The sequence below is a fragment of the Emydura macquarii genome, unplaced genomic scaffold, assembly GCF_026122565.2.
Source record: "Emydura macquarii macquarii isolate MOO-44397 ecotype Brisbane River unplaced genomic scaffold, CSIRO-AGI_Emac_v2 contig_3517, whole genome shotgun sequence".
NCBI classification, from domain to species: Eukaryota; Metazoa; Chordata; order Testudines; family Chelidae; genus Emydura; species Emydura macquarii.
The window spans coordinates 8058720-8079465 of record NW_027133654.1 but is presented as its reverse complement, the minus strand read 5'-3'; the positions used below and the strand labels follow the sequence as shown (position 1 = coordinate 8079465).

Below are 20746 nucleotides of genomic sequence, written 5' to 3'. Positions count from 1 at the left end.
AAGTTGGCATGAATAGCACTGTTTGCAAAATCAACATGGGTAGCAATTTTATTCCTATAAAACCTTACCTTAAGACCACTTAACGACAGTTCTATAAAACCATGTTATAGGCTAACAGTTCTTGGACCAAAAAATTCCTGTCTGTACTGGTGATGGAATTCATTTTAGTACCTTGGTAGTAATAGCTGTATTCAGACATTGGTTGTAAATGGCAGTTTTAGTCTCAGTGTGGATAAGTCCTTTGAGAGCCAGAATATAATTGTCCAAGTTAGATGTTGGCCAGCTATTCTTTATTGCTAGCACTTTGTGTACTAGATATGAGCAATATAGATATAGGGCATATTTGGATTTAGGGCGTACTTGTAATTGACAGTAAGTCAAAAACACATTTGTGCCCATGACTGTAATGCTATTTCATATTTTGCAAAATCAATTATCTCTGACATTATATAATGTGCATCTTATGTAGTATTTTATTTTGGACATGGACTCATAGTACTTTTAGTCCTTAAAGACTGGTTGGTTGGCTTTTCTCCTGTGGAGTTTTTTTTTTTTTTTAAAACCTTGTTGAGGGTTCTTTGTTGGCGTAGAGGTTTTATTCCTTGTCATATCATTGCTGTTGAGTAATAACCCACTGCTGTGCTATTTTGGGTTCCATGTTTGTTCTGTTTGTCTGTTCAGCAAGTTGAGGTCTTTATTGTTATTTATTTTGTTTCTGTCTTTTGAGTGACCTGCTCTTTATTATTTTGCTTCTTAATACATTAGGTGCTTTCTGTGACAGTGTATCTGCAGCCTTTGTCTCAACAATTTAAATGTCTTGAGACTGCCAAGTCAAACAGTTTATTTTGGCTGTGCGTGCTCATCTGTTCAGTAGAATACTACACATTCCTGGTAAGTGAATAAGATGTAAAAATAGCTCTTAAATTTTTTTCAGTCTTTCTGTTTTTAGTACAGACCTTCTGAACCCAGACCTAGTTTTATACAGTGAGATTAAATCTTTAGGCTCTCTGAGGAGTGGTGCACCCTTAACATACACACTATGTTCCTGATAATCTCATCACCAAGTTTGGTGTTGATCACCTTGTGCTTATGGATGCATTGTTTGTTATTTCTCCCCTCCCTTTCATGTTCTCTTTGCTTTTTAATTAATTAATTAAATTTTCTGGGGGATTTTAATTTCACTTTCAACTTTTTTGGAGACCTCTAACTTAAAATCCATTGAGCACTTTTACCACCTTTCATGCAAGGATCAAAAAATGTTTTACAAGTATTAATCTTTGCCAAACTCTTGGGAAATAAAAGGTGGTATTCCAGTTATACCAAGAAAATGAGGCCTGGATACGTTGACTGGTCTAAAGTCACATGGTGGTTTGGTGGTGGAAACAGGAATAAAGTGAAGGAATCTTGACTTCCAGTCTCCTGCTGTAAATCCAGTGCTTCCCCATATGTGGTCATATTGTACATTTTCCTTTTAATATGAATTAATTGCAACATATTTGCTTCAGTCCTTTTTATTTTTTTCCTACACTTGTTGACATTAAGCTTTCCATTGTCACATCTGTGCATGCATAAGATGATGATGATGATTAAAAATGTTTTCATGCAGACTCTTCTGTTGTAGAAGCATCTTGTTGAGAATTGTTCATCCTACAAAGCATTTAAAGGTACAAATACATAAATGAATAGCAGGTCTATCTTGCAAAACTAATCAATGTAAACATACATAGCTATATAATGAAATAACTAAGTAGAGAGAAGGATATCTCTGAGGAAGGACTGGTTGCATCCAACTTACTTTTAGACTAGAGTTTGTGTTTGAGGCTGAATAAGGGATAGAATTTGGTTCAGATTTGGCAGCACTGAAATATTGCTAGGTGTCTTCATCCCCAAATGGTAGAAATTTCCCAAAACAAGTGGTGAGATTTTTTTTTCACTACTAGGAATTGGAAAATAGCCAGAATTAATATTTTCAAGGCTTTTGCCATATCCAAACTGGAAAATGGGCATCTCCAGTTTGAGACCTGACTTGGAACCAAAAATAAAAAAAAAAAAAAATCTAGGGTCCAGTTTGTATAAATGGACTCTAATCTGAACCAATTAAGAAGTTCAAATGGCATTCTGGTTTTGGCATCTTCCAAGTTTGTAAAGATTAGTTCTGAACAATCTGTTTTGATTGTTGTATTGAATAAGTACCTCATCCAGAATCCTAACACGACAGATTTACCAAATCAGACACATGCAAGGAAATGAAATCTTGATACCGCTAGTGCAGGACTAGTTCTTCTACATGCTGTGCAAAAGCAGGAAGGCAGATCGGTAAAGTTAAAATGGACAAATTGGCATTTTTGACAAACAGTATCATTCTTTACTTACAGCTGTGTGGCTCTGGGTTGTTGTTCTTTCTGTACCTTTGAAAATAACAAAGAAATTACTTCCAATGAGATCCTTTTAATTTGGAGGTTCCACTCATCCATGTGCGTGAAGGTCAAACAAATCAACAGAGGAAATGGCTTTTGGAAAGTAATTTTGATCCATAAAACAAATAAATAGTTATCACTACAACTGAATTGCACATGATATCAAGAGCAGTCTCAGGATCCATAAAAGTGGGATTGTGCGACACAAGCCACTGAAAGGATTCTTGCCTGGGCTATCAAAAAAGGGATGCGGGCATGACCCTTATTTTTAGTTGTTTATGCTGAGATTTCATTCGGATTCTAGGATTTTGAAATTGATTCCCAAATCTGAGGATTTTAGAATCTCTCTGGGAGAATGCTCCTAAGTGAGTTTGTGAAATATACACTTTGTAGTAGCACACAGGATGATATGCTGTGGCAGCAACAATCTCCTCCTGCAGCTTTTACCTTTACTGGAAATAGGGGTAAATATTTTACTAACAACACACTGATGTGCCTTTAAAAAAATTGCAGGATTGTACATTTTTTTTGCTTTTTTATTGGAGATATTTGTTCAAGTAGCACAATCAGAGCAGTTTATGTCCCTACAGTCTCTCACACCCATGGTGACTGTTATATAATTAATCCCATCTTGGTTGTGTTCCGCATGGTTTAATTCATGGAGTGCTCTGTATTATCAATCATGGAACTATAAGACTGAGGCTACTAGTCAAGTGTTGCTGTCCTGCACATAAATTATATAGGATGTGTAAAGCCACTGAATTGATCTAATTCTCTTGGGAGTTCAAATGCTAATCCATGAATCAGTTGTCTGTAGCAGACTGCTGACCAGTGCAAAGCAAATGGTGGGTTATGTACAATTAGCGCCTGAATTAAGATTCACATTTCTATTTTTCAGAGATATGTAAAATTAAGAGTTGGTTGTTGTTGGAGACTGTTAGGGTCAATATAGGTTATGCGGTGTCTCTGCTTGCTCTGTGTTGACTGTGGCTCAACATTGTTCAGGGAGTGGGTTTTACTGTGTGGTCATAACTGACTCCTGACAGTGGTGGTAGGAGACAAATTTGAGTGTATACATAATGCACAACTAGGTCGCTGCAAAGTGACTACGTCAGATAATCTTTGTCATGTAGACCAGGCCTTACTTTGGATGCAGTTCGCTCTGGGTTTCTCCCTGCATGTTTGTTCCCCGCAGCTCCTGATTAACTGTGCTGCTACTTCTTTCCAAACTTGCCACTTACTTCCTGGTTCATGGTCTTTTCATGAAGTTTATGAATCTGTCCCCTCTTCCTACCTGGCCAAAAGGCAGGCAATGTGCAGTAGGGTGGGGGTTGGTAGACATTTTTAGTCTCATGCTTAGTAGATCTGTTACAGAAGGTTAGTATTGGAAAGGATATTGTCCATGATCTTCTAAAAACTCGTTTGACAAAACTCTTTGCCAGTAAGACCATGTAGTGTTAGGTTTGTAATAATTTTATAAATCTAAATTTACTTTTCACCATTTTTGCTGTTTGTTTACTGTGTGCATTGGAAAATGAAACTAGACTTGTTTCCCTTTCTGGCATTTGTTACCATACTGTTGTGTTCTGGATCATAGCACTGCAAAGAAATGTTTAAGTAAAAACTTGTTCACTGACACGACATGAAAGCATTTTAATGTGTAAATTTTGTAAAACCAGTATTTTTTACAAAATCTAAATTGTATGTCTCAAACTGTTTGACTGCGCCCTCTGGAGTACTGTCAGGGTACCAGCAACATATTACAGGAATAACGAACTGCTCATAAGTAAAGTAACTAATGCAATTGGTGCTTTTTGTAATGAAATTGCTAATAAAACTCTTCACACTACTTTTGAAAGATCACTGGTCACTATAACTATAGCTGTGTTTCCTTTATCCATTGATAAATTGAGATCTCTTGGCAACTGATTACACTGAGGGTAGTATAAATCAATATATAACCACAAAATTACATAATGTTGTAACCCTGAAATACGTGTACATTTGTTGCTTTTTATGCTGTTGCTCTTAATTTTAAAAACAGACAATGAACTGTTAGTGGAATGCCTATTACTATTTAATTGGTATGTATAGTTAAATATGTTCCACTGTTTCAGAATTAGGTGAAGCTGTAATGTCTAACCCATTATTTGACCTTCAAAGAAGTTAATGGAAACTTGTTTGCCTGATATGCTATATTATAAAGTTTCTCAACTTAGAAGTCCTATTAAAGGTACTTTAATGCCCCTCTAAACATATCCATTATCCTTTAAATAGTTTTATTTGGATTTATAACACTTTCTCATTGCACTATACTTTCTGCATATGCCACTGTCTATTCTGGGACAGAATCAGATTGCTTAAATATATGTGATTGCATCCCCCTAGTGACTGGTCTGCAAAGGGGTTAAGACTTAATTCTACTGTTGGCTTAATGAAGATTCTTTGTTTAGTAGTTCAGGGGTAGAAGCTTGGGAGAAAGCTGCCTTTGTGGTGTTTGGTCCTGTTCTAAAAGCCCTTAACATTTGCACCAATGCCAAACATACCATGCTTGTAGTATGCCATTTACACGCCCCTGATCTCACTCATAATATAATTATTTTTGCCTTTGTGAAGAGATTTGAAATACATTTTTTCCTTTAATCCCTACAGAGTCAGATGGAATTCAGTGTTGCATCTCTGTCTCTACAAGAGCAAGGTTCACAAAATGAACAGAGGCAACTAGTCAAAGCAGCTCCCGGCGTCCAGGCCCCCAAAGCTTCTCAGGGTAATAAGACACCTAGCTCTGATGGGTTAATACCAGCCAGGAAGGAAGAAGAGTCATCTTTCTGGAAGATCAATGCAGAGCGCTCAAAGGTTGAAGGCCAACAGTCTGAATTTCAGTCCCTGACCCCCAGCCAGATCAAATCCATGGAGAAAGGAGAGAAGTCCCTTCCAACATATTACAGGCAAGAGTCTGTTCCAAAAGAGGCAACTAAAGCTGAGAAGCCCAGCATAGCTAAACAAGAAAAGTTTGTCACCCCCAGCCTTCCTGCCACATCCCTAGAATGGGAGAAATCTCGACCCACTCAGCCCTCCGCCAGCAATCTCGATGACCTCTTTCTTCCTGAACAACCAGAACAACTGGCATCGGCCAGGTCAAAAAATGAAGATGTCGATGGCACTATGCTTTCAGACCCACCAACCTTTGGACAGGTAAGGACCACTATTTAATCCATCATCTTTAATTTTTGAGAGTATGTAACACACAAGTCTAACGAGGTCACTCAAAAAGATTAGGGATTCTAGGAAGCATTAAACCTAGCTAAGCTTGTCTTTTTTTTTTTATGCTGCAGATTGAAGGAATCCATTCAACCAATGTACTAATTTGTCTGTTTCTGTAATCTGTATTTTTAATATAAGATGTTAGGTATTACTATATTACATAATGCCTCTTATCCAGAAAACACCCAAAATCAATTCACCTCTGAAATGGCAACCCTTTCAGAGTAGAACACTGCAGCTGATTAACAGCAAACTACAGCACAGAGAGGACAGGAAATGAGAGAATATCATACCCAGTTGAAACAAAGGAACATTTAGGCTTATGTTTCACTTGGAATGGCAAAAGTCGCAGTCATTTAATACTCCTATGGTTTAAAGCTTTTCCAAGTGAAAGTAGACAGAGGTAGTTGGGTGCACAAGGGAAGTTCTTTAAAAGCAGCATGGCAGAGAGATGAATTGCAGCAGCTGGGAAACCACTAGATTTTTGTTTTTTTAAAACATCCCCCCTAGTTTCCAGTACAGCCCAGCAGTCGTTTCCTTAGGGGGTCTGCTTTCAAATGTGTTCTGTTAAAAAGACTAAGGCAGGACTAGAACAAGTTCTAGTTTGTGACTTCACCTTTTCAACTCAAAAACCATCTTGAAAGCAACTCATCTGCCTGTTAGGAACTATTTGAAAAGCAGATGCTCATGTGAGAAAAGGAAAGGCACAACAGGATATGATTTTGGTGGGTAACTAACCTAAGCAATGGGGAGGGGAAAGAAAGAAATATGAAGTTTGAAAACTGAATAGGGACGAGGCTTCCCCTCACTGTTTCCACCTTTCTTGGGTAATGTTACAGTGTGGTGATGTCTCCTGAAGTTAGCTGCTTTACAAACAGATATACAAGTTCTGCTGTACATGAATCACTTCAACCATCATTATAATGAACTTTGGGTCCTTCAAGGCAGAAGGTCCTGTAAGATAAATATTACATATATAAAATTTTATAAAACAAACTAAATTGTTTTGGCACTGTAAAGTGTCTTTTTAAAAAAAAAAACCCACACTGAGGTGGTGTTGGTAACAATTCAGTAATTAAGGTTCATTGAGATTCCAGGTAAAGAGGATTAAAGCCCCCATTTTGCATTTGTAATTATTGAATGTAGACTCTAAATTTGGCACAATAACTCTTTAGAAGACCATTGAATTTTCTGTGTGAAACCCTCGCTTCTTGAAACTTCATCCTGTTTTCTCTCATTTCTTTAGATTCCTTTAGCTAAACAACCACAGTTCCCACAAACTCCAAACTTTATAACCTTACATTCTGATAACTCAGACGTAGGCCACTTTTGAAGCTTTACATTTAAACACCTAGTTCTCTCCCTGTATTTGGGAGAGGCAAAATTAGGTAACTGCTTAGGTCTATCAGCTACTTTAGTTTTTTTTAAAGCTACCAGCCTGGCTCATTGACTCAGAGCAGGTCTGAAAATGAGAGGAGGAAATTCATTAAAAATTTTTTTTTTTTGGTGTATTTGCCAAGCATGACTCCCTAGCTGTGCTCTGCACGTGACCCTGGAGAGGCAGGCTGGACAAACTGGAGTTATGGGGGTATACTCTGGGGAAGAGATGGGGGTTTGAGAGGTCATGGGGTGGGGTATGCAGAGGGGCTGGGGGGGAAGAAGCTCGTGGGCAAATGCTGGGGTGATGGGAACCAGGGCTGTGCTGAGACTCTGGTTGAGGGAGGAGCCCATTGTGTCTGCATCAAGGTATTGAAGAGCTCCTCTGACACTGCCTATGTGCCTGAGTGCACTAAGGCAGCAGGGCTGGGAAAGCCAAGAGTTTATCAAGGGGTCTTCATAGCACTGTTACCTTGGTGCAGAGGCACTGGATTCCTAGGCCTTTCACAGGGCCTCAGTCTACCACCTTACCCCCATTCCCTGCTCTTCCATATGGCTCTCCATGTGTGTGCTGTGATTGGCAGAGGAGATCTACATGAGGTTGAGAAGGAGAACTGGAGCGTACCCTGTGATCCCCACACCCACTCCTTTTTTCATTCTTTGTCCCATGCAATCAGTTGTGTCCTGGGTTCAGTGACTCCTCCCTGCCCACTTCCCAGCTCACAAATAGTCATTGCTTTCTACAGCTTGCCTCAAGGGCTTATGCACTAATGCATTCCAGTATGCATGTGTGGTGCATTACGATACACCTCAGGTAGTGAAGGCACTTTTTACTGCCTCATTCCTTAGAATTAGAGATCAGCCATTTTATTTGTAGGGGGATTGTGTGAGGTCACAAAGCTACACAACCTGCTCAAATTTAGCAAACTGCCAAAACTTATCAATGAAAAATGTTTAGGAAGCTATTTCATTAAAGCCATGGGATAGATGGATTTTAAAAAACGTTTTTTGAAAGAGGGGGGCAGTTTCTTGGCTTCTCCCTGCTAATAAATACTGATGGAAATAATAGTCAATTATAATATATCTTGTCATATCTTGCTGTCATAGTAATTTGATTTTAATGTAGTTTTTTCTAATTAGTTGATATATGATTGTCTTGCCCCAGAAGTGGTGATTCTTGGTCAGAATTTCAGTGCCTTTCAGGGAAGTCAGTGTGGGGAATCTGATGTTGCACAGTTCTGTGAAAAGATGACCATCTCCAGGCTTATTGACTAAGCATCTTTCATAAACACTAAATCCATTTTATGATGGCAGCAAATCAGAGGGGTACAAAAATGCAATACTGCAGTAGTATGAAAGTGTGCAAGATTTCAATTAAATTTCTTGGTAGTGGCCTTCTGAACTGAAAGAGATTAAGATGGCTTTAACTTCTTGGAAGCAAGCGGGTAGAGAACATTGTCGTCATCACTTACATAATAAGTAATCTGTTTGAATTAGAATGTACAGTTCATGGATTATGTATGTTTTCTCCTCCCCCTCCCCTTCCTTCCTGAAAAATAATCATAACGTGAGCTAGCAAGAGGGAATAAAGAAGTCCTTTGATCAGCAGAACACAAAGTATTGATTACTCTGATAATTGGAAATACATTTTTTGCTCCTCGCTCATATGTGGGTTTTTTACATATGTCTAGTGTTTTCTAGTGTGGATGTTTTCAAGCATCCAGGAGAAGAATGTGAAATGTTGGTAAACTCTCTGCCTTAATTGAAATTTAGGCTTTAAAATTTTTATTTACACTCTTTTAGATCTAAGTGTCAGTCATTTAATCCTGTTGATTGTAGTGCTCTATATTTTCTTTAAATACTCATCTAATTTTGTGTTTCTCTTACAGAGTAATACAAGCAACGTTATCTTGAAGACTGGCTTTGATTTTCTAGACAACTGGTAAAGATACTCACAGTTCAAATCAATTTTTGGGAAGAAAAAGGGGCATCTTTCTCCTTTTATGTTAAGTTACTAGCATCTGTGTATTTTAAAAAAAAAAAGTTTAACTTTTCATGTTGGCTTTGTATAAACATTTTTGTAAGACCAGATGCATTTTTGTATTTTAAAATGATCCAGTGATAGAAGTGTAGTCTCATTTTGGATTTTTTTAATGGCTGTTACAAGTTGAACAGTTATTGTATTGGGGGAATAATTTTCTAACAATGTGTGTATTAAGGACAAAAAAGTTAATCAAAACCTCTAAAGAACCAGTTTCTATTTTCAGTAACAACTTAGCCAGCATGGCTCACAACAATACCATAGGTCACTACCACAATCAAACTAAGCACATGTGGTAGTGCACTATATAAGCTACCAAAACACAAGTCATGCCTGCTTCAGGTAACTGTATAATGAAAGCATATTAAAAGAATTGTATTCACTTTGTATATTTCATATTTAGTTTGACAGTAATTTCTCCACCCCTATTTTTTTTAAGAAGGGGCCAGGGTTTTGCCAGAAGAATTGGTCCAAAGTAGCACTGCAGCTGTACCCAAGAGGTGGAATAAAGTCTGCTTTTGAAAACAAAAACAAAACATGTTTGGGGAAGTATTTGTAAAACATGGAGTATTATTCATTTGGGTTACAGACTGAAAAATCAATCTTCAAGGAAATGCAAACCTACAGAGGTCACTGCTTCCCTTGGTCCAGTATATCTCCTGCTAGCAGGAATGTTGGAATGAAACACCAATATCTCCAGGAGTATAGAGCACCACTTAAGTTTTTGTTACAGTAAATGGCTATAATTTGTGGCAAAGCATAGCAATAAGGCTTTTTGTACTTTTTAAAAACAGCTATTTGTCTTGAGGACACGCTCTGGTTTCTGGTGCTCTTTCCTCTTGTGGACACCTTCTCTGTGCTGTCCAACATCCCGATGATGTTTGCTCCTGAGATAGAAACAGAATTGTGAGGGGGGGCAAGATTTGAAAGAGCCTCATCTGGTGTTAAGTACAGAGAACAACCTTATAGCTGTCATTTGAACTGCCATCTCTGAAATGCAGAATGATTTACACATTGACTCTGTGTTTACCTTGCCTTGAAGCCTTAATTCCCCTTATGCACAACCAGTGAATGGTCTGCTTTGATGCCGAAGGCTTATGACCTTTCACTTTTACCTCAGTAATTGGTTCCCAGAATATTTGTTTGGGGTAGAAGGCACAACCTAGGACTCATTTTATTTAATGAATCCATGCCAAAGCTACATCAAGGCCAACTGATGGGTAGTCTTCACCAGCTAGACCAAACTCCCCTAGGCCTCCCTTGGGCTGACATTTGACAGTTTGTGCTTTTTAACAGTGGCAGTTAGACTGTGAAATGTGCAGGTTCTTTCTGCAGAATGCTATCCTATGTGATCAAAGCCTTTCTTTTTAAAAATCAAACAAACTTCCAGTATCCAGTCTACAAAATGATGCACTGCTCTATTACTTACTTTGTAGAGAGACATCATATGTTGGGATCAACAGCAGTAAAAAGTTATTCAGTTCAGCCTAATGGAAGGCTAATTTCAAAATCTAGCCTTGTTCTAAACAAGTACTCACGTCTAGTAATAAAAATAAAGCTTCAGAGGGCTAGTAATAAACAAAATTGAATGGGGTTTCATCTTAAATTCACTTTAAGTGGTAAATTGCCACATATACTTTGGTTAAGTGTATTTAATAGCATAGGTTTATATAGTATTTCAGAAAATTTCTTTATTTTCATTCTTTCCTGCTATGTATCAAAAAAGCTACAAAATGGGTCTTATAATAGTACTGTGCAGTTCAGGAGGAAGCTTCAGAAATGTTCTCCTGTGTTTTTTGCCAGCTTTCTATGGGCCTGGATTATATTTACAACTTTTGCTGTTCAGTTTAATATTTCTAAATGACTCTTGTTGGAGCCGGTATACTGTCACCTGGCATTAAAACTGTAACTTGAGCTCATATTCCACAGATGAATAAAACAGTGCTGATTTGCACTTTTTTTTGTGGAGGACTAAGAGTCCTTGGAATTTTTTTTAAATGGCTGAATGACAGTGAACATGCATTTTCCAGCTCTTAGAACTTTAAAGTCTAACAGTGTTTTCTATTCATTGAAATATTTGGCTACACGGGAATGCTTTAAATCCCAGCAAGAGACATAAGCTTTAACTTTACTTCAGTAGTTGTAGCTCTTTGTGGAGAATTTCTTAAATGTTGGGAGGAGCATTCTTTTACATCTCTGCTGAAAAGATGAAAAAAATTTATCACCTTTGATCTGTGCTCTTTATTCCCCTCCTCCCTTGTTGCACTGCATACTATGCACCTTGGGACCAGCTGGTAGAACATGCTGCAAAACATTTGCTCATCCCAATAGGTTTATTCCTTGCTGTGTTCTGATGACGAGAGCTTGTGTTCCTCCCTTTGTTTTTTTTATTAAAAATTCTTACAGAAAAATTGTACTTGGTCACATTTTATATTAACAAACCTTTAATAAAGCCACTTTAAACAATGTTTTTATTGCTTCTGTTTTATGATACCTTGCTAGCTCCTCACCTCAACCTCCAGCAGAGTTGTGGAATAGATTTGGTAACTATATATTGAATTGTAGGCGGAAGATGACTTAGAATTGGTATAGATGTGAGAATCTCAACTTTCAAAACGATGTAGGTATTTTATCCTACCATCTCTGTGATTATTTTCATAGTATGAAATACATACAATAAAGTATTTGTACAGCTTTTTCTAAATATTTGTATTAAACTTATAGTATGTTACTTTATTTTGGAACAGCTATGATGTTATCCCTGTTATCTAGAAGGATGAGAAAGGAAGAGAATTAAATGCAGAGGTTAGTACAGGCTACCATCTAGTTTAGTTATAATGTGGGCTGAAATAATAATGAAAATATTAGAATTTGGTACTTACAGCCTTCCAAAGCAAGTTTTGTGTGTGTGGTTTTTTTTTGGTTTTTTTTTTTTTTAAGATATTCTATCCATTTAAATTGGCATTCTGAATGAAAATATTGTAGCTGCAATGTGGAAAGCAGAAAATATTTGGTAAAGAGGGATAGACAATCTTTTGTACAAGATACCACTACATAAAGTAAGTTACCATGAATGGCTAAATACAGATCTAAACCACGTCCCATAAATGGAGATGTCAGTTATGCCCTTTAATTGTTTTCATAAGCAGTAGCAATAAAATGCTATAAAGCATCTTGGACACTTTTACATATCCACAACTCCATTACCAGCAATACTCCTATTTTGAGCTGCCTTACTTAATGACAAAACAAATAAATTAGTGTGAATTTTTACCAACAGCAAGAGCTTTCTAGAAATAATTTTAAGGAACAGAATTTTAAGTGAGCAGCAGGTTTAAAAAAAAAACCTATGAGGGAGAGACAATCTGAACAAGAAGCTATCAAATGTAGTTCTAATTGCAACGAGGAGCTGTACAAACTGCATCTGTATTAGGCAAGCTGTGAGGAATCCTAGGGAAGTGGCAAGTTATCTTCCCAGTTACATGAGGCAGAGCCTCAGATGGCATAAATTGTCAAAGGCCCATTGCAGTCAATGGGGCTATGACAATTTACACCTGTTCAGGATCTGACCCAACATGGCCCCTGATCGCTTATATTCTATAGGATGGATGTTGGTGCAGCAGTACGTGAGGGCTGCTTCACTTTAAAAAAAATAAAAAAAACCCGGGAAATACATTTGCTGGTAACTCTTGTCATAGTCCTTCCAAGCCCTACTTAGCTTTTACAGATGGGATGATGGCTGTACCAATCCAAAGGAGACACTGTATTGTTCTGTCAGGGATAAACAAAGCCCCTATTTCAGAACATATGGGATTCAGACCTCAATACTCTCAGAGGTGGGGGTGGGGAAGTGTACCTAGGAGCAGGGCAGTTTGCACAAAATTCACATTACTAGGGCCTCTTAAGGCTGTCTCAAAAGGCCACCTTCATGTTCCAGAGCATGGAGCAGATACCATACAAAAGTGAGTGCTGGAATGGTGTGTATTAGTGTGGGGAGTGGTTGGGGGAGGGGAGAAGGATGTGTGGGTTCATTACCTGTCTAGCCGTAGATCTTAAGCCACAAAGGGGCCCTGGCAGAAGGAGAGAGGTCAATGAGCCCTTACTCCATTTAGTGTTAGAGGTGTGAAACTGAGGGTGCACCTCCCTCTTCTCATGGCTGCACTAGTGAGATATTTCCTGTCCCCTTTTTTAAAGAGATGCCAGAATTGCAAGTTCAAAAGAATACAGGATAAGCCTTGCACAGAATTACCTACTGATGCCCTAACCCCACTCACTCCTCAGAGCAGGAAAAGGGAGATGTAGCAGGAATTAATGGTTACTGACCTCTGCTGTGTGACAGGGGAATTAGCTGCTTGTAACCTTGGCCCATTTCATGTCAAACTTTATTTCCTGGCCCTAGTCACACTACAGCACACCCCTTTATTAGAGGAAATAGCTCAGACCCACATTTCTCCTTACTTCCCTCTCCTAACCATTATAAAGGAGGGGCCAAAGCACCTGGGACCTGTACAAAATAAGACCATTCCTGTGCAATGTCGTGAACAACTTTTTCTCTTCCCAATCTGAACAGGTATTACAAGCATGTGACTGAGCATAAGGTATGTTGAATGCACAACATCATCTCTGTTCAGTCTGACACAATGATTTGTATAAAGTCCTTTGAGATGCCTGCAGAGCAAAAGGTACTAAGGAAAACTTAACAGTATTGTAAAGCAAATGAAAGGATTTACAGAACACATTTAAAACTTAACAGTGCCACAATTTAGTAGCTGTAACCCAAGCCAAAGGTAAATGAATACATAAAATCAGCATGCTGAATTCGTATTTGCAATGCCAGTAAGTCAGTAATTGATTTGGGGCTGCCATGAAAGTAGCACAGTGATTTCCCTACAACGTTGAACTCCAAGAAGACTGGATGAAAAGGAATGAAAGAAACACAAAAAGGAGAGAGAGAGAGATTTAAGGAGATTTAATAAATTTTGAAGGCCTCTTTGAAAAACAATCTCACCAGAATAAACAACAGCGAGTAAAGTGATACAAAATGGCCTGACTTTCATCTCAGCCCATTCACCTTTCTTTTGCCCTAAATGATGTGTGCGCAAATGATTGTGAGTGTAACAAGTCACTTGGATGTCCCAGTACTTGATTAAGCCCTAAAGTCAGGTACTTAGATGGGAAAATTATTTTAAATGTGCCTGCAAAGAATTGTATATATGAAAATGGAGACTGGGCTTTGAAAGGTTGCCAAAAGTATAGATGCATGTAAAGTTATATTTGTGTTACCATAAAATACAAAATGTTATGAATATAGCAAGAGGTTCTTCCTTTCGGAATAAATATATTTAAGGAGATGAGAGAAGAAACAGAAGATGGGGAAATAAAAACATTTAGGGGAAAGTTAATGAAGTACTATAGTTTTTTCTCTTAAGTGAACATTCCAAATTACAAGGGGTGAAATCATAGCTCCACTGAAGTCAGTGGCAAAACTTATTTGCCATCAGTGGGCCAGGATTTTACCCTTGATCTTTTGTGGTTATACTGATTGACAAGAGAACCATGTATGGGCACAGACTTCTTTGCCTTAGCCAAGTATAGCTGTTCAGATTTTACAAAATCTCAAGGTTCTGCCTATTTCAGGGCGACTGCACGTGTATTCCCCTTCTGTGGTCCCTCAAGAGCACTTACTAAGATCTCCTCTCTGGGATGGAGACTCACATCTCACTCCCTTCCCCTGCCTTACACTGTGATATCCGCAGCGAGCCAATCTCTTTAATGGCCAGCATCTGTGATTTGCTTTCTCTCAAAGGGTTGTGAACAGCATACTGCCTGCAGTTACAAGTTACCACACAGTTTTTTCTAAGCAAGCACAGTTATCCTTAAAATAAAACCATATAAAGAACAACTAACCAATTTAAAAGCACTAAATATGCCAGCAGTCACCCATCTGCCTTATGTGGGCCTAGTAAGCCAAAGTTTTTCCATTGCTTCTGCAAGAGAGGGGGCCCCCTTTGGACAGACGGTCCTGTCTGTTCACTGGATCAGAAGGGGGTGGGAATAAAAAAGACTCTGAGTCAGTTTTAAGATCAAAGCCCTTTCTTTGTTTTCCTAGTTTCTGCCAACTCAGTCTGAACCACGATATGGGAACCTCTGCAGGGTGTGCTCCTTCTCTGGAGGTGTTTATAACCTGAGAGATTCACTTTAAATCAGCCCCCAAAGCTTTCGTTCCTGAAGCAGCTGTGGTGACCTTCCCCCCTGTAGTAGATCACAATCATGAATACAGTGATGCATAAACTTCATACAATATGGTCCCCCAAAGACACTATGCAGTGGTAATATCTGGTCACAGAACCCATTTCACCCTGGCAGGTGAGGCAGGGGTTCTCTCTCTCTTACAAACAACTGTCCGAGCAGCCAGCAGCAAGAGCAGCATTAACATCCAGTTACTCACCATAGATCAATTGCACTTTGGATCTCACACCAAAGACAAGGCTTGTAGCCAATCCGATTGTCCCAAGCCCGCTTTGCTATGGGAATCCCACAAGTCAGTGCTCATTTCTGGGAACCAGAAGTAATGATCCACTGTATGGAGCTGCTTCATCAATGCCAGCAGAAGCCTGGCGTTTTTTTTCCACCCCTGCTATGTCCATCAGCGCTCCAACGTCTCCATCTCTTCCTCATTGCAGTTCTGATTGTAGCAGGGATTTCTGAGAGCTAGGATACAGGAGAACTGCATGTCCTGTATTAACACCACTCACGAGAGTAGTGCTGAGTTCTGCAGGGTCCTTGCTTTTGTCAGAGAGCTGGCGGAGACTGAAAACACACCACAAGGGGCGGTGGGAGTTTTAAAAAAAACGGCATGAAGGCTATGGGATGTGGAAAGCATTATGGGCTGGAGAACATGACATAGCAGGAACTTGAACCCTAGCTCTCAGAACCTCAAGTGAATCACTAGCATGTGGCAAAACAATGCGAAAATATCCCACAAAGCATGGAGCCACAGAGCGGTGCAGGGCACACTGGGTTACCTACGTAGGGAGCACCACGTTGCCGCAAGCACTCCTGGTGAGTCTGCACAGCACCGACGCAAACACACAGGTGTGCATGTGCCCAAGCAATATACAAACGTCACCAACTGTATGCCGATGTCACTTGTGTCGACTGAACTCTGTAGCAGGGACATGGCCTTAGAGGCCTTCCCTTTGGAACGGACAGGAGGCATATTTGGCAGGGCATTGTGGGGAAGATTGGCCTGTGGCTGACCATGCTGTAAAGGGAAGGCTTCGGTACCAAGAGCTGTCAAGCCTGCTCCTTCCACCAGCGCTATGATTACTACCAAAAGGTGTAGCATAGAGGCGCCCATGAACAGGATATCACCGGAGGTTTAAAAGGGAACATATTGCTTTCCGTCAGCACGTAACCCAGCCCTGTCTGGGACACTGCTAGGGTACTCTGATTTTTACAGGGAGGCTCATTTTCAGACGGGGCGCGCAGCATTAAGGGTTCTGTGGGAGGAGAGGTGTGACTGTTACAGCGCTAGCTGCAGCTCTCTGGTCTGTCTGAGAGCCTCCCCTCCCCCCAACAGGTTTCAGGCCTTGTGCCTTTATTTATCCCAGGGTGGTATTCCGGTTCTTCTACTCTCAGGCTGTGTCTAGATTTACAGCAGCATGCAAAGAACATATGCCTGCAGTGTAACTAGCAGCATAGACGGTGAGGGATGGCTTAGGAGAGTAAAGACATGCCAGAACTTCAGGGCATACACCAGCCATGGCTCTCACATACCCAACCTGTGCCTCCCCCATCTACACTGCTATTTTTAGCAGCGTAGCATCCCGCTGCCTCCCTGTTACTGAATCTTTCCCTACAGCAGGGAAAGGCTCTGGCAGGGCAGAAGCAATGGGGAAAGGCTCCGGCAACTCCCCCCGCTGCAGTCTTTCCCTGTTGCTTCCCCCACTACCAGAGCCTTTCTCTGCTGTGTGTAGCTACACACTGCCATGTGGGTGCAGCCCACTTTTCACTCCGGCTTGTCGCCACATGAGTCTGACACGCCACTGCCATTGTAGCCAAGCCCTTAGAGCAGGCCCTGGGACCCTGTGCATCAACCCTGCTTACCTGGAAGACCAGGCGGAGTATAGACACCATCATTTCTTCCCTTCAGGAGTCTGACCAGTGGTGTGCAGTGATCAGCCAGCCTTCTTAAACCAAAGCATTATTTATCTTAGCAGTAGGAACAAAGCATTTAGAGGAATCAAAAGGATTTTAAAACAGTCTATGTGTAACCCTGACAGACCCTGGACATTGGTGGATGGGATCAAACCTGGGACCTCTGAAATGTACGAACCTCTACTGCAGGAGCTAAAAACCACGTGGCCCTTAGCTAAGGCTGTAGCCAACTCATCAATCTCTAGCTGGGCAAAGTGACACTAGAGGGGGACCGAGCGCCACACCAAGCAGGCCTGGGTTACTTGTGCACATGTCTATCTTACTTAAAAGGATCATCCCTTGACACCAACCTAGGCAGGCCTACCTTCGTCAGACACCCTCAACGGGTCCGGATGTCTCTGTCTGGCTTCCCCGAAGCAACTCTTCTTTTTCTTGAGAAGGTGTCCCTTTTTAAACCTTGCTTTACTTTTTTTGCTCTCTGGTGCATGCGGGCCTTTCTCCTGTCCAGGCATTGTTTCTTAACAAGCCTCAAGTGTTTGCAGAAAAAAATGTTTCTCTTGAGCCATTCTTCCTTTCCTGCTCGCTTTTCCCTGACAGCCCCCATAAAACTAAAACAACCTATTCATACAGTAAGCAGCCCCAATAATCAGGTCAACATACAGTATTAATAAATTATTATAGAACACCTCTAAATCTGTCACCAATAGGTTTGGTTGGATTACTGTTTTCATAAAACCTCTCAGGCATGCTTGAAAATTAACACTTAAGAATGCTCTTGATAAAGATGGTTCTTTACAAATAAATTGCATTAGTTATTTTAAATATACATTATTTTTATAGCTGTCGGCTGTGGCTTTTTGCAGGGCAGATTCTGCTCAAATCTCACTTCACCTAGGGCCCAATTCAGCAGTCTCTCTCCATACATAACTCCTGTTGGCTTTCATGGAAGCTCTGCACAGAGGTAGCTGATAGGATCAGGCACATAACGCTTTTGCATAACCTTTGGGCCTGATTCTTTGCTCACTTGCATCAGCATAAATCAGGAGTGGGGACATGCACAAAGGGGAGCCGGCAGGGGCACAGAGCTCCTCCGGCCACAGTAGGGGCACAGAACGTGTGTTCCCAAAAGCAATCAAATTTAAATTCCTGTGCACACCCCTGATCACGAGCCAGTCCACTGAAGTCAGCGGACATACATCATTGTAAAGCCAGTGTAAAGTGAGATAAAAAGGAGGCCACTTTTGGATACAGTCCTATTAAAGAAATTACTTCATGGCCAACAACTGGCTGAAAAGCAACCTCACATTCTGGCTTCACATGTTTTCCTTTTACCAAACGGTTAATGGCTGGAGGCAGAAAGGTGTTTTTAATCATCATTGACCCTCCCTGAACTATAGAGGTTCATTGACTATTCATGAAAGTAGCAGCTGGATGTTTAGTTAGTTTTCTATTCATCCTGATGTCTGTTGTGTTTCCCTAGAAGTTCCATTAGCATTTATGATTAAGGTCACTGGCAAAGTGTTTCATTTTTTAATTATATGACCCTCGGAATGCTTCCTCTAGCACTCATCCTAATATGGAAAAAAAAAAAAAGATATGTACAGTAAGCTGAACAGGAAAACTATTAACTAATCCCAACACTAACAATGCCAGAACATTAGTTATAAATATATGTGCCTTTCCACCCACTCCAAACAGTTGACCTGGAATGTGATTAGTCAGGGTTTTGATTTCAACAGGAATGTAATAAGCATGACAAGTATTTGTCTAGGGAAGCTAATTTTAGATGATTATAGTTGGCTGGCAGGAACACTCAAAATATGGCTAATCATTTAAAAAAAATATTTGTGTAGGACACAATAAATGCATATAAGGTTTTATAATTGCGGGACTTCATATCCCAGCCATGTAAGGAACTTCAGTGGATGCATGTTGGCAGTTGGGCATATGTAGCACAGTGTATTATCAGAGATAGTACATATTGTTATTTCTATTATGTTTACACCTAGAGACCACAACGAAGATTAGGACCTCCGTGGGCTAGGTACTTTTTAAAAAAAAGTCCCAGCCCCAAAGAGTTTACAGTTTAAATCAAAGGGTGTGTATGGTGTAAACTGAGACAGAGAAGTGAAGTTGGTGGGAGATCTGGGAATTGGTCTCTTGAGTACCTAGTAGGCTAAGCTTCCCCTACTTTCAGGAACTTCTAGCTAATGCTGCACCAGGAGCCCTTTCCTCACTTTTTTCCAGCTCCACCAAGAGCACAATGCTACTGCCGAGCATGACTAGCTAGATAAACTCTCCCCTCTAAAACTGGATGTGACCTCCACAAATGTCCCTTCAAGCAAGACACAGGCCAAGTTCGTGCAATCTACTCAGTTGATTCAAATAGCCAAGACAAAGCCCTCATTGTCTAGGCAGCGGTCTCATTCTACAGCCAAGCCCCACTCCCGTAAACTCAGACTTCCGCGTCATTAACTTTAAAACAAGTAGGGAGATGACAGAAAGTAATTCAAGAGGGGTAGATTTTGCAAGGGTTTTCATCCATGAAACCAAACCTTTCTGCTCCACTAAAAACACACTGCCAACTCCAGCAACGGCAACCTGATTCCACAGGAGATGGGACTGGGGTTTAATAGACACTTGAGATTTGTTGGCATTTGCAGTGTAGCGATCCTCAGGCCAGAATCGCCAAAGACTTTAGCTGAGTAAATTAGGTTACATAAACACAGTGTAACTCTAGTTAAGCCTCTCCATGAGGGATAGAAGGGGGAATTAGAGATCATTTGGTTCATCTTGATTGACCAAAAAACATTAGCTACAATCCACTGTTGGGGCTAAGAGGAGCTTACAGTGCACTCTGGAGGTCATATCTGTGCAGAGATGACATGAAGTCACTTTACCACTCCCTTGAACCTGCACGGGTTGTGGGTGGTGGTGCTCCTTGGCAGAAGTTAGAGAGCCAGAGTGCTGCTTGGATTTACACCTGCTGCCGCTGACCTCAAAAGGCTGTTACCACAGCTGGAGATCACCAGGACCCAGCTCTGCCCCCTTGCCACAGCCATGACCCTGACACTGCCCCGATGGAGGGGTGGCATAGGAACTGCTATGGTGGTTCTTTGCCGCTAGCAGATTCACCCCTAGGCTGGGTTGATGGTGCTGTGCCTAGATACCAGCTGACCTGCATAATCTAATGAGCCTGTCCAGCAGCTGGGGGGACAAATGGTCAGCAAGGTGCAACTTCCTTTTTGCTTCAGCCCAGGCTCTTTTATCTGTCTGCTAAACAAACACAGGAAATATGGAACAGTAACATCAAGGATAGATTTGACTTGGACTGAGACTGCAGGATCCCCACACCCACTCACTAAAGGGTCACAGCCCTCCCTTAGCCTCAGGGAGACCACTGGACCTACCTGTCTTGTTATAGTCTGCTGCTGCTGCTACTGCTCCTCAGGGAACCATTTGTTTCTTTACCTTGCTAACCTCCTCC

The 20746-nt window shown here is 40.5% G+C and overlaps 1 protein-coding gene and 1 long non-coding RNA gene across 4 annotated transcripts in view; one reads left to right on the top strand and one right to left on the bottom strand.

Annotated features, from left to right (window-relative positions):
* The window catches only part of CUNH1orf198 (chromosome unknown C1orf198 homolog), a 25459-nt gene extending 13892 nt beyond the window's left edge, over positions 1-11567 (top strand). The window contains exons 3-4 of the mRNA XM_067535810.1: positions 5070-5612; positions 8948-11567. Of these exons, the coding sequence (XP_067391911.1) occupies positions 5070-5612; positions 8948-9004 (600 nt within the window). The 3' untranslated portion in view covers positions 9005-11567. The remainder of the gene's footprint in view (positions 1-5069; positions 5613-8947) is intronic.
* Positions 9693-20746, bottom strand: LOC137145158 (uncharacterized). 3 transcript variants are annotated; one of them, XR_010917582.1, is made up of 4 exons: positions 20670-20746; positions 17624-17786; positions 17209-17288; positions 9693-9986 (listed from the first exon to the last, which is right to left on the bottom strand). It is a non-coding gene; the product is annotated as an uncharacterized lncRNA (long non-coding RNA). The 3 variants fall into 3 exon arrangements; XR_010917583.1 differs by lacking the exon at positions 20670-20746 and adding an exon at positions 20438-20537; XR_010917585.1 differs by lacking the exon at positions 17624-17786 and having other exon boundaries at positions 17209-17291; positions 20670-20745.